This window comes from Malania oleifera, chromosome 2, assembly GCF_029873635.1.
Source record: "Malania oleifera isolate guangnan ecotype guangnan chromosome 2, ASM2987363v1, whole genome shotgun sequence".
Classification (NCBI taxonomy): Eukaryota; Viridiplantae; Streptophyta; class Magnoliopsida; order Santalales; family Ximeniaceae; genus Malania; species Malania oleifera.
Window position 1 is genome coordinate 147,066,634 of NC_080418.1, and position 13,995 is coordinate 147,080,628.

At 33.0% G+C, this 13,995-nt stretch overlaps 2 protein-coding genes and 1 non-coding gene across 3 annotated transcripts; 1 reads left to right on the top strand and 2 right to left on the bottom strand.

Moving 5' to 3' along the window:
- Positions 1 to 1,713: 1,713 nt before the first annotated feature.
- Positions 1,714 to 5,381, bottom strand: LOC131147677 (60 kDa jasmonate-induced protein-like). The gene is made up of 2 exons (XM_058097193.1): positions 5,313 to 5,381; positions 1,714 to 3,529 (listed from the first exon to the last, which is right to left on the bottom strand). The coding sequence occupies exon 2, from the start codon at positions 3,477 to 3,479 to the stop codon at positions 1,920 to 1,922; it is 1,560 nt and encodes a 519-aa protein (XP_057953176.1). The 5' UTR covers positions 3,480 to 3,529; positions 5,313 to 5,381; the 3' UTR covers positions 1,714 to 1,919.
- Positions 5,382 to 8,071: 2,690 nt separating this feature from the next.
- Positions 8,072 to 8,143, top strand: TRNAD-GUC (transfer RNA aspartic acid (anticodon GUC)). The gene has a single exon. It is a non-coding gene; the product is annotated as a tRNA-Asp (tRNA).
- A 3,051-nt stretch (positions 8,144 to 11,194) lies between these two features.
- On the bottom strand, positions 11,195 to 12,754 carry LOC131148450 (60 kDa jasmonate-induced protein-like). Its single transcript, XM_058098148.1, has one exon. It carries the CDS (start codon positions 12,752 to 12,754, stop codon positions 11,195 to 11,197), a length of 1,560 nt encoding a protein of 519 aa, XP_057954131.1.
- Positions 12,755 to 13,995: the final 1,241 nt, after the last annotated feature.

Below are 13,995 nucleotides of genomic sequence, written 5' to 3' on the forward strand. Positions count from 1 at the left end.
TATGGGAAAGAATTAAGTCAAACATCTATTTTTATTTTTATTTTTTCATATTATGCATCAAATTTGATTCTAGTCGAATTGAAATTAGAATGGAATTCTTGCGGTCCAAACATCAAAAATAGGAATCATCCATATTAGTTTTAATTCTTGAGATGGATTCTAGGCATCCAAATGCCACTAAAGAATTCTTCTGGAACAATAAATGGGATTGGTTGGCTGGAATGTGGAACTATAGAATGCGAAAAATCATGTTTGTTGAGTAACCAAAGGAAACTTGTGCCACTCTGAATTTCAGTCTGAAATCTGCCGTTCCTTGTGTTAGCTTTTGCCAATTCGAACCAGTACGATGCAAGTTAACTGTGGGCCTATTGTCGACAAAAGGCCCACGGCCGAAGTCAATTAACAAGTTTGACAGTCAAGTGGAATTGAATGAGAATAAGTTACATTGATCTTCTCGCTTTTATATATATTCTTATTATTGTTATATTTTAAGGAGCAAATTTTCATTATAAAACTAGTTACTACAAATACTAAACAATCCAAAATCTACATTTATATGTGTAATATCTACTCTACTTTCAACACGTTACTTAACACTACATATATAATACGCTGTTACCCAACTATTTTTGCTTTGAATATCTTTTAATAGACTTTTACACACTTTTCATCAAAATTTCTTTTCATGAGATTTACATAATTGACTTTGTTGTTAGATTCACATTAATGGTGAAGTTGTTGTAATTTGAGATGTATTGAGTTGGGCATGTTAATAAAACATGCCACTTGTATTAATGTATTCACATGCAACACATTCGTGGTTATAACCATTTCGTAGAGGCCAAATTATCTGTCAGTAATTTTGGTGCACAAAACCCATTAATTATCAGTTGACCAAATAAAGGAATCAATTTTGTGCAATAAAGTCAATGCATAATAAATTACAAACATTAGATGGAAAAAGTGATTACAATTATTAGATCGAAAAAGCTCATACTAGACATGAGCTATATAATGCACGGTAGCTGATCATTATGTATAGTAAATTATCCCTTGAAAATGAAACCTTCAATATAAAAATATTGCACTTTAATTATTAGGATGTGCTAACCTAAAGGCACAATTCATTCTTTTGCTTCTTGGGATTTATTGTTTTATTTGAGATTCTTTTATGGAAATGAAGGCACAGAGTGTATGACATCTATTTTGCCCTTGGCATTCAAGGGCAGTGAAGTTGCACCGTAAGATGTGATCCAAAGTGATAGGGTGTAAGCTTATGTCAATTATGAGATTATGAAATTTGATTTACCATTTTCATTTTCGTGCTTTATGAAAGTGAAGGCATAAGGTGTTGTCCTGAGGATACATGCCCAAATAACCCACAGGAAGTTTTTTGATGTACAAAGATGCCACAATAGTTTTATGGACAAGTGTATTTGTATTCAAATAATTTTTAATTTCTTTATTTTTGGGCTTGCAAACCTTTTTATTGGTATAGGTTTGTTTTATTCTTTGGTTTGGTTTGATGTATGAGATGTTTTATTGGTTATTATGTAACCACAAGTGTTCTTTTGTTTTCACGATATTCTTTCGTCATAAGTGAAGGTTATTAATAAATTTAAAAAAAAAAAGGTGTCGCCCTCTTTTACCGAAAAAAAAAAGAAGAGTTATACATATTTCAGTTATTGTTTTTTCAGACAAATGCTTTAAATCTTCTTTTCAAGTTCATTTAGGAGAGGTTTATTACTAAATTTGAGACAAGATCGCTATATGAGTGACTTCTGACTCTTATAAAAAAAAAAAAAGGAAAAAAAGAACGAACAAATTAATTATTCCATGCACAATGCATGTGCACCAACTCGCTTTTAACATAATAAATACACACCCATATCCTCACACTATTTAAAGTTTTAGATGACTTAATTGTCTGTCCAAGTGACCTTCACTTGGATCTCACCATACTTTGCAAAAATACTCTTTGTGGATGTACCAGAGAGAGAAGTAGGAAATACTGCAGTGCCATTGGCAATCTCATAACTAGAAATTGCCTCTCTATCACGATTAAATAGTTCTGCTCGGACTATGAGCTGGGAGGAGTTCAATGGCACTGCTACTGCGGATTTCAACAAGGGAATATCATTCCCTGGTCTCACTTCAATGTCCTTATCCTCCGAAGTCTTCCAAAATAACATACTTTCATTAGTAAACTTGTCACTCCGAGCAGTAATCAATCCATAAACTTCAGCAGGATCCTTCTTATCTCCGTTTATGAGTGTAATCTCCACTGCGGCTTCCACTGCATTGCGTAACACTACATAGTTCACTGTCACTGAACCATTCTTACCTTCAACATCCTTCAACAAGGGCTTGTCATACTCATTTGTTGTAACGAAAACATTCCATGAGATTTGCCCATAGCTGATTTCATCATTGGGGGGATCTTTGTTTTTGTCGATAAGATCAACATCGATTGTGAAGGTGTCGTAGGCTGAGATGGGTCGAGCTGGTCCCGTCAATAAAATAGTATCGCCTGTATGAATGGATTCAGGATCATCCCTTGTTTTGTTATAAATGTATTGACAACTCAGTCCATCAGTCACTGTGACCATGCCGCAGAGGCCGACTCGATCTCCATAGCCAGTGTTGATGCGCACAGAGAACACTTCCACTAGCGGTACTCCATAAAGTTCATCTCCGTCATTCATAGCCATACGAGGAACCCTTCTAAGTGATTGAAACCTTGAGACACAATCCTTTAAGATGCCAAGTGCAGCAGCTGCCTGCTCAGCTGTTTGTATTTCAAGATCATTAGGGTCTGGAAGTCGAAAATAATACAAATCAGGGTCAATGTCAGCGCGCAGTAGTCTCCCAGAAAGGTTTCCCCAACTCCGCACCAAGTTCTGAAACGAGGAAGAGAATGGTAATGACTGGTCATAATTTGCAGAGAAGTAATCACTGAGATCTTCAAATCTGATTGCTTCATTGATCATGAGAATCACATTTAGTAGCGACCGCGCTCTTTGCCACCCTTCGTCGGTGTTAAGATTGTCTACGGCCATTCGGAGGTCATTCCAACTTAGTCTTACGTCTTCCCAACTTCGGTTAGCAGCGTTCAGCAGGGCGTTGTAGTTGCCGCTGAAGCCTAGAAGTGTGGATCCAGGAATGAGACGTTGAATGTTTCCCTCGTCATCAGTTTCTGTGAACTCGAACCATTCTTGACCATTCTCCATCCTATAGCCAACCAAGTATAGGTTGTCTCCTCGCATCAAAAACCTAACAGCGTAATCTTCTGCAGTTCGCAGTATGACTTCAAACCATCTACTTGGGGTTCGTGTTTCAAGGGTGAGCACGGGACGATTGTGCGAAAATCTCACTCTCAATCGCCTGCGCAAGTCTTCGATTAAACTTTTATACTTTGGCCAATGGCTGGTGGGGTAGTCTGAAAGGTCGAGCTCCACTGTGAACTCAGGATCTACCATTCTCCTAGCTGCAAGCTGTTGATTGATAAACTTTTTTGAGTATGTAGCTCCTATGATGAGAAGAGAAGAACTTGGTACATAAGGTCAAGAATAAGAAAATCTATTGTGTAAAAGTATGTATCGTCAATTTGACACATAGAAGAGATCTCACAAAGTTGAGACTTAATCTATCTTATAGGACCAAAATCTCCTTAATATAGGACCTGATAAGCTTCTTGTTTGATTTCTCATGCTTTCACAGTCCACATGTCTATATGAACCCTATCCACATGCATGGTAGTAAATCCAGGGTGGTGATCTCGGATATCAAATGTGATAGTTTAATTTGGTCCACCTTTAGTGAAGTGTGGTTTGTTTTAACATATTAGTTTTTACAGTTTTTGTCACATGAAAAACATCTCAAAAGGCTTGAGACCTAATTCGTCTTTGTACCATCGAACTCTCCATAGCATATGCTTGAAGTGAGATCTTGACAGGATAAGAATGTGCAGCCCAATAGAGCTTCGAATCATTTCACGTTCTCAAGAACTTTTTTGATCCCACATCATACATATAATAGGGAAATTTTTCTCCTATAAGAATGAATTAGGCATTTGTCTTAAAGAGGCACAAATTTTTTTAGAACATAGGTTTAATGGGCAAAAATAAATAATATTTCAATAGAGTCGAACTAAGATTGTTACATTTAGTACTAGAATGGAAAGTTAGTTACAGCCAACATTACTAAACTATTAATAATCCCCAGTACGGTTATGAAAGTAGGAATTGATGGCTTATATAATTGCCCGCAAATTACTTACACGAGTTACTTGCAACCCATAAGTTGCTCGTAACCCCCTAGGCATAATGGTACCTCATGAATGCCAAATTGGAGAAAGGTTAGCCTTCACTACTATAAAAAGGAGGTCACACGAAGAAGTAAATCTCATTCTCACTCATTCACATTTGTTGCAATCTAGAACCTCCCATAGTTTCTAACTTAGGCATTGGAGTGATCATCCGGAGTACATTTCGGGTCCTCCAAGTTATTATTATTTGATTCCTTTTAGGTGGTTGCAGTCAAAGGACGATCCACAAAAACCGTTCGATTTTTGAACGGCAACAATAATAATATAGAATTAATTTAATATATGATATAGCAAATTCTATATGTTTCCTATCTTGAATTTCACTTTAAAAATAATTGTTTAAAAAAATATTTTTTGGCCCATGTAATCAAAATACACCTACATCCATATTTTATTTTAACACAAGCATTATCTCATAAATAGTACTTATGTCTTCTTTTTTCCTTTTTTTTTCTTTGGCGGTAACCTAGGCTGTGAAATGCGTAGTCCACCTCCGCATAATTTCTTCCCTTCGTGTCTATTTTTAAAATTCAAATTCAAATTATCTTATATACCTGATTTGCTAAAAAAAATTTTGGTCACACACTTTAGCTAATACATAGGAAGATATAAAATTAAGCAAAATAGAATCAAATTTATCACTCTATTTATATATATATAGAGATGTATATTCTCGTTTAAGGTTTAAATTAATTTAATGTAAGAAAAAAATAGCAATATTTAAAATTTTCTAATATAACAGCACAAAATCGTGAACTTAAGGTCAAATAAATGCAAAATAAAAATCTCAGCCGCTATACTATTTAAATGCAAATATATATTATGTGTTCGGAAGCATAAATTTGAATTTTTGAATTCAAATTTATGTGAATTTTCACCGTACAAGTACAAATAAAATGCAATATAAAACTATCAAAATTCAAAATTATTCGAAATAGAGAACCCGAACCTGAATTTGGGTTTTGATAATGAGACAAGGACGTACCAAATTGCCAATTATCTGCTGATGGTTGTGCCTTAATTGAGCTCTGGAGTTTAAGAAATAGGGAGGGAGGGGGATAAAGGCCCATTCTGAGAAGGGTCATATATTTATACAAATTTCCCAAATTCTTTACTTAGTCCGGGGGGCACCCAAATTCTTCTCTTCTTACTTTAGAGTTTAGATGCTCCTCCTCTCTCTCTCTCTCTCTCTCTCTCTCTCTCTCTCTCTCTCACACACACACACACACACATTATTATTTTTTTTTTTTTAAAGAAGGGCGGCACCTCCATTTATTTATTAATATACCCTCACTTTTGGCGGAAGAATACCGTGATTATAAGACAAGCAATGAGAGATAACATATAGAAAAAACCTTAAAGTCTCCCAAAAACAACACCAACATGCAATCAAAATAGGATTACAAATCTAAACAAATCAAAACAATGACCTACTAACTAATAAAACATCTCATGCGTCAAACCAAATAAAAGAAAAAAAACAAACATATATCAAAAGAAACCAGCTAAATATATCTCATATAAACCGTACCCATCTTATCCAGTTTATACAAACCATTGATAACTTTAGGAAGTTGGCTATTATTTGTAGACAAACTATTCCTCCTCATAGCACCTTGTCGAGCTAATACATCTGCCACTTTATTCCCTTCTCTATACAAATGATTTTTGTGTGTGTGTGCCAAAAACACACACACACACACACACACAAACTAATTATATCTTTTTAGCTATTTTATTTAATTATTTATATTTATTTTATAAAGTAATTAAATATTTTTATGTTTTAATATTTACCCTTTATTTTGAGGTAAATTACTATGGATTTAATGAAAATATGATTGAGTAATATGAAATTTACAATTTTTCAGAAGAGTTATTTTTTAATGTAAAAATACATGGTGCATAATATAATGGCCATAATTAATGTTGTGTAATATATGTTATACCGGAAAAGGTCATTTATGTTTTTCTAGGTGAGATCTGATCACTAAAAATTTAAAGTTTTGAATTTTTATATTTACGATCTTAGTTTTGGATGGGAAATGTGTTATTTTTTGTTATGTAATTCAGTTCATTATAAGTCTATAGTTGATAAAAAAAAAAAAACAACAAGGTTTTTTATTTGTGTATTGAATTTTTGTTACATCAAAGTTTTTATTGTTTCTACAATAATGCCCTAGTTCACTTTTACTTTTTTTAGTTGAATGCTTTTGTTTTAAGATGATATTTAGAAAAAAAAACTAAAAAAATAAATATTAAGACCCTGTTTGGAACTTGGAAAATGCTAGGTAAAAAAAAGAAAAATATGAAAGAATTCATTTTTTCAGGTTTAATTATTAAGGAAAGTAAGAAAGAAAAAAAAAACTAAATCAATTAACAAAATTATGATTTACACATCATTTACTTTTAATTTTTATTTATTGTCAAAATTATTTTAAAACAAATTTTTATTTTTAGTAATATTTGGTATTGAGAGAAAATATAATGAAAAATATGTTTCCTACTTATTTTCCTTTCCTTTTCTTTTTTCAACCAAGATCCAAACAGGATTTAAAGCGAGAAGATGAATCCTCTTTATACATGTACTGATCATTGAACATACAAGACGTGTGCAATTTATTTTATTTATTTATAACATTATTTTATTTGTTTTTTAATTTGAATTAATTGTTATTTTGAGATGTTAAGAAGTAAAGACAAAAAATAAAATAAAATTATAGTAGTTGTGATCTAATTGTTCTTTTTTTTTTTTGACATGTTATAAAGTAAACACCAAATAAAAAGTTATGGAGAGTTGTGGATTAATTATTTATTAGATATAATTAATTATACAAAGTATTTTTTTTAATTTTTCCATTAACTTATTTATTCTATTAAAACTTTTGCAGAGTTACTTTTTTAAAAAATAAAATAGATGTCAAACAGTTCGAAACACCTTAATATTATATATATATATATATATATACACACATATTAAAATGTTTTATCTTCAATTTACTAAATTAACATATTTGTAGATAATTACATTTCCTTTTTCTTTTCTTCCCTTTTCTTTTTTCGCACCGACTCAATGACCAAAGAATAATTTTAAATACGATTAAAAATTAAAAAAAATTAAATATTAATGATGTATAAAATCGAAATTTTTTTGATGAATTCGGTATTTTTTTTTTTCTCACTTTTCTCAGTAACTAAACATGAAAAATGTGTTCTCCAAGCAAGAGAAAAGGCGAGAAAAAAAGGACAAAACATGAAGAACTTCTTCTTTTAATTTATTTATTTGAAAGATAAAAGTAAAGAATATATTGTGAAGTAAGAGAGGGGTTTTTATTTTTTAAAAAAGAAGACAACAGAACAGAATGTGCTGTCCCAAGAAAGAAAGAGATTTACAAACAAACAGGCATAAAGAAGAAAAGAACATAATGTGAAACATGTGGGCAATTTTGGAAATTTCATCATAAAATTTATTGTGAAGAAATTAAAGGGAATTGGGTCCTATGTTACGACATGGATAGCTCATAGCTCAATAAATCATAATTATATACAAAATATGTACTTCTCTCGGCCCCAATAGAGAGGAAAAGAAAAAGAAAATACAAAAGCAAAAGAAAAGAGTATGCGTTGTGATTCTTGTGAAGGTATGAATTTCAAAGCATCTGCTGCACTGCCACCCATCCAGGGGAAAAATGATCTCTTGACGTCTGTGAATAATATAATTAACTTCATTCAACCATCGTTCAAGTCGTTGTAGTATAGTGGTGAGTATTCCCGCCTGTCACGCGGGTGACCCGGGTTCGATCCCCGGCAACGGCGTATTTCTTATTATTTTTTGCCCTTTTCCGCGAAAATTTGAATTAACTTCCGAGTCTTCAAGATACCGGCTTCAAAGAGGCTTTCACTTTTATGTAGGGTGATATTTTTCAAAGTAGTGTATGGTGACAATTATTGAAGTTAATTTTTTTTTAAAAAAATAATTGATATATATTTATATTATATTTTGTTTAAATTTATATAATTTAAAGTTTAAATAGTCAAGTCATATAGTTCATCAATCTTTCAATGTTATATCACTCATTCATCTAAGCATTCTTATTTTAACAACTTATCCAACATTCTGATCAATATAGTGTAATTGGTCTTATAGTTATTCTATACAATTTTTCTTTTAATTTTAAAGGGATTTCTTAATTTTACCTAACTTGCTATAACTCTATAAGTTAGATCTTTTTCAATTTTTTCTTTAATTTGCATAATAGATTTAATGTATCAAAATTTATAAATTATATTTATTTCTTCATTATCAAGTTTAGTTTTGTCTCTTATATTCCTCTTGCTATTACTAAAATTACATTTTATATAATCCGTCTTATTTCTATTTATCCTAAAACCTCTGTTGACTCTATGAGTCTAATTCAAATTTGATAATAACAAATCACTTGATATTTGATATGTGCATTGAGTTTGTGAACAAAAATTATATTAAACATGCACGGAAGGATAACAAGTAATGGAAGCCATGAAGATTAAAGTTTACATATCTTGGCACAATCCATAGAACTCAAAGAGTACGAGAATCAAGATGCAAGCGGTAAAATTCAAGAACGTCATGAGAATGGGTACTTAGAACTCATGTATTTACATTTTCATATGATTTAATTTGAGGTTCAACATATATCCTAGAATGACTTTAGGACTCATGCATTTCATGAACATCATTAAGGGACATTCATAAACTTAGAAATATTTTTAAAATCCTGGAAAGTATTTTTATAAAAGACCCAAGAAGGAAAGCAAAGCATAATTTTAACTAGAAAGAAAAAATTTAGGAAATGACCACTTCAGTAGCCTGAACTCAACCTTAGTCGCCTGAAGACACCGTGTTTTGGATTATATTTGACTCTGGTATTATATATTTTGTGGTTATGAGATTGTAATTTACACTTACTGCTACCTAGGTTCCGCTGTGTATGATAGGTGTGTCCCCGTTACCCACCGGTTCGAGTTGACTATGCTATCAGATATGTTTTATTACATGATTAGATAAGGAGTTCGTTACATATATTTTTATCAACTGGAGTCTATTAGCATGGTATAAGTATTTACGAGATCAAGAGTAGGTTTTAACCGATATTTTTTCAATTAGTAGTTCACATTCTAGCTTGCTAATCTTCTTAGCAATAAGTGATAACCCAAAGAAGTATTTAAATGGGAAGTCGACTTTCACGAATGTCTAGTTCTTCCTTAATGTTTTGCTTGATGTGGTTGGTTAATCCCAAAAAAAGATATTATTGGATTTGGAGTTGTTGTACTTAAGTCCATTCATTGGAGAGTACGTTTGATGCTGAAGTAAAATTTAGATCTCCCACAGCAAGAGTTCTAATTGAGCTTCTTATGAAGGCATACTTTTCTTTTTTATCTTGTGTGTATTTGTATGTAGCCTCTTACCGAATGATGTTAGATCCATCATGAAGAACCATTACACAACAGTAACCCTTAAATTCTAAATATATTCATTTGGTTGGTAAAGAAGTCAAGAAAGTAGGACACCTAGGACAAGAAAAATGATAGTGGAAGAATATGGTGATTTGAGCCCTTTGATTTTTCTAAAACACGTGTGAATTTTTTTAAGGTAGTGTTTGAAAAAATGAATTTCAAACCTTAAATTTGGATTTGATTAGATTTTGACAAATTTTAATACAATTTTATTCTACATCTTATTCAAATTCAAAATAATTCCAATCCAATAAATATCTGAGCATAGCGTAATAGAATTTTGATACCTATAATTTTGTAATTGTTAGTCATTTATGTTGGTTTGAAAGCACAGGTGTAACACACAAGTCGTCTTTAAATTGTTGGATATGCTCACCACACTTTTTTTATTTTTTTTAAAAAGAAGGGCGACACCTCCATTTATTTATTGATAAACCCTCACGTTTGGGAGAAAAATACCGTGATTACAAGACAATCGATGGGAGAAACAAAAGACAAAACTATAAAGACCTCCAAAAAAATAACACCAACAACCAGTCAAAACAAAATTACAAGTCAAAGCAAAATAAAACAAAACAAGGACCTACAAAACAAATCTCATGCAATAAAACAAACAAAAGATAAACAACATAAAGTATAAACTGAAACTAACAGGAAATCAGCTAAACATACCTTATATAAGCCGTACCCATCTTCTCCGGTTTATACAACCCATTGATAACTCTAAAAAGTTGACTATTATTTGTAAACAAACTATTCCTCCCTATATCACCTTGATGAGCCAAGACATCTACCACTTTGTTCCCTTCCCTATACCAATACTTTATCGAAAAGTCTACTCCCTCCAGTAGACCAATCAGCTGCTCCCAAAAATCCCACAAATACCACAAGGAGCACCTACTCGATCTTATCCAATTTACAACAATATTCGAATCACATTTAATATCAATACTAGTATGACCCAAATGCTCACCACTCATGACAAAAAATATCTTGAGTTTAATAATCATTTTAGTGAACTAAAAATGTAAAATCTATTCAAAATTATTGATTTCTATGAACTAACATACCCATATCGCCACTCTACTATTATTTGACATATTTCGCACTTATAAAATTTTTAGATGAATATGTAAGATTACATATCCAAACAATAAGATTTTATTTTTATATAGATACCTAAGTATTAATGTTTCACATGCTAAATAATTTATAAAATCTATAATACTTTTATATCCAATATTAGTTTATGAACGCACAAATTAATTATTCCATTGACAACGCATGTGTACCAACTAGCTAGTAACATAATAAAATACACACCCATACCCAATACATAAAGTAATCACACTATTTGAAGTTTTAGATGACTTAATTGTCTATCCAAGTGACCTTCACTTGGATCTCACCATACTTTCCGAAAATACTCTTTGCGGATGTACCAGAGAGAGAAGTAGGAAATACAGCAGTGCCATTGGCAATCTCCTTACTAGAAATTGCCTCTCTGTCACGATTAAATAGTTCTGCTCGAACTGTGAGCTGGGAGGAGTTCAATGGCACTGCTACTGCGGATCTCAACAAGGGAATATCATTCCCTGGTCTTAGTTCAATGTCCTCATCCTCCGAAGTCTTCCGAAATAACGTACTTTCATTAGGAAACTTGTCACTACGAGCAGTAATCAATCCATAAACTTCAGTAGGATCTTTCTGATCTCCGTTTATGAGTGTAATCTCCACTGTGGCTTCCACTGCATTGCGTAACACTACATAGTTCACCGTCACTGAACCATTCTTACCTTCAACATCCTTCAACAAGGGCTTGTCATACGCATTTGTTGTAACGAAAACATTCCATGAGATTTGCCCATTGCTGATTTCATCATATGAGGGACCTCTGCATACGTCGATAAGATTGAAATCGATTATGAAGCTGTCGTAGGCTGAGATGGGTCGAGCTGGTCCCGTCAATAAAATAGTATCGCCTGTATAAATGGATTCAGGATCCTCCCTTGTTTTGTTATAAATGTATTGACAACTCAGTCCATCAGTCACTGTGACCATGCCGCAGAGGCCGACTTGATCTCCATAGCCAGTGTTGATGCGCACAGAGAACACTTCCACTAGCGGTACTCCATAAAGTTCATCTCCGTCATTCATAGCCATACGAGGAACCCTTCTAAGTGATTGAACCCTTGAGACACAATCCTTTAAGATGCCAAGTGCAGCAGCTGCTTGCTCAGCTGTATGTATTTCAAGATAATTAGGGTCTGGAAGTCGAAAATAATACAAATCAGGGTCCATGTCAGCGCGCAGTAGTCTCCCAGAAAGGTTTCCCCATTTCCGCACCAAGCTCTGAAACGAGGAAGAGAATGGTAATGACTCGTCACAATTTGCAGAGAAGTAATCACTAAGATGTTCAAATCTTATTGCTTCATTGATCATGATAATTACATTCAGTAGCGACCGCGCTCTTTGCCGCCCTTCGTCGGTGTTAAGATTGCCCACGGCCATTCGGAGGTCATTCCAACTTACTCTTACGTCTTCCCAACTTCGGTTAGCAGCGCTCAGCAGGGCTTTGTAGTTGCCGCTGAAGCCTAGAAGTGTGGATCCAGGAATGAGACGTTGAATGTTTCCCTCGTCATCAGTTTCTGTGAACTCGTACCATTCTTGACCATTCTCCATCCTATAGCCAACCAAGTATAGGTTGTCTCCTCGCATAAAAAACCTAACAGCGTAATCTTCTCCAGTTCGCAGTATGACTTCAAACCATCTACTTGGGGTTCGTGTTTCAGGGGGGAGCACGGGACGATTGTGCGAAAATCTCACTCCCAATCGTCTGCGCAAGTCTTTAATGAAACTTTTATACGTTGGCCAATGTCTGGTGGGCCGGTTTGAAAGGTCGAGCTCCACTGTGAACTCTGGATCTACCATTCTCTTAGCTGCAAGCTGTTGATTGATAAACTTTTTGAGTATTTAGCTCCTATGATGAGAAGAGAAGAACTTGTACAAAAGGTAAAGAATAAGAAAATCTATTGTGTAAAAGTACATAAAAGACGTCTCAAAAAGTGGAGACTCGCTATGTCCTTATAGGACGAAAATCTCCTTAATGCATACCAATATAGGACTTGATAAGCTTCTTGTTTGATTTCTTATGCCCAATGTAGTCCACATGTTTATATATGCCCTATCCACATGCATGGTAGTAAATGGTCTCCGATATCAAATGTAATAGTTTAATTTAGCCCACCTTTAATGAAGTGTTGCTTGTTTTGACATATTAGTTTTTACAGTTTTTGTCACATGAAAAACATCTCAAAAGACTTGAGACCTAATCCGTCTTTGTGCCATCGAACTCTCTCTTGCATATGCTCGAATTGAAAGCTTGATAGGATAAGACACTGCAGCCATAGAGCTTCAAATCATTTCACGTTCTCAAGACCTTTTTTTTCCCCACATCGTACTTATAATAGGGAAATTTTTCTTCTATAAGAATGAATTAGGCATCTATCTTATGAAGCACATATTTTTTTATATCATGAAATTATGAGATTTAATGGACAAAAACAAATAATAATTCAATAGAGTTGGGCAAAATGGTTACATTTAGTAGCAGAACAGAAAGTTAGTCACACCAAACATTCAACATTTTTTTTGAAGGTCATGACCCTAAATATAAACTTGATGAGACACCTTTTACGAAACCAAATCATGCATGATGTCAAAGGGAATAGTACATACATACACGCCTACACACACACAGATATATATATATATATATATATATATATATATATATAAAATTGTAGATAGTATAATTTGTTAATTATATTCTACAACATTGTAGCATTTATTATTTCTAAATATACAATAGATAATATGAATATAATGATATAGAATTAATTTAATATATGATATAGCAAATTCTATATATTTCCTATCTTGAATTTCACTTTAAAAATAACTTAAAACAAAAATATATTTTGAAAATATATTTTTTGGCTCATGTAATCAAAATATGCCTACATCATAAATAGTACCTTTTTTTTTTTTTTTTGATAATGTCGGAACTCTAGCCCCCGACAAGTTCTTTGGACTTCCCGATGCGACACCAAAACCATGGGATGGAAATGTTTTATTTTTTGTCATGTAATTCAGTTCATTATAAGTCTATA

Bases quoted from the DNA above. Each gene is read 5' to 3' on its own strand.
- LOC131148450 (XM_058098148.1), bottom strand. From the start codon at position 12,754: ATGGTAGATCCAGAGTTCACAGTGGAGCTCGACCTTTCAAACCGGCCC.
- LOC131147677 (XM_058097193.1), bottom strand. From the start codon at position 3,479: ATGGTAGATCCTGAGTTCACAGTGGAGCTCGACCTTTCAGACTACCCC.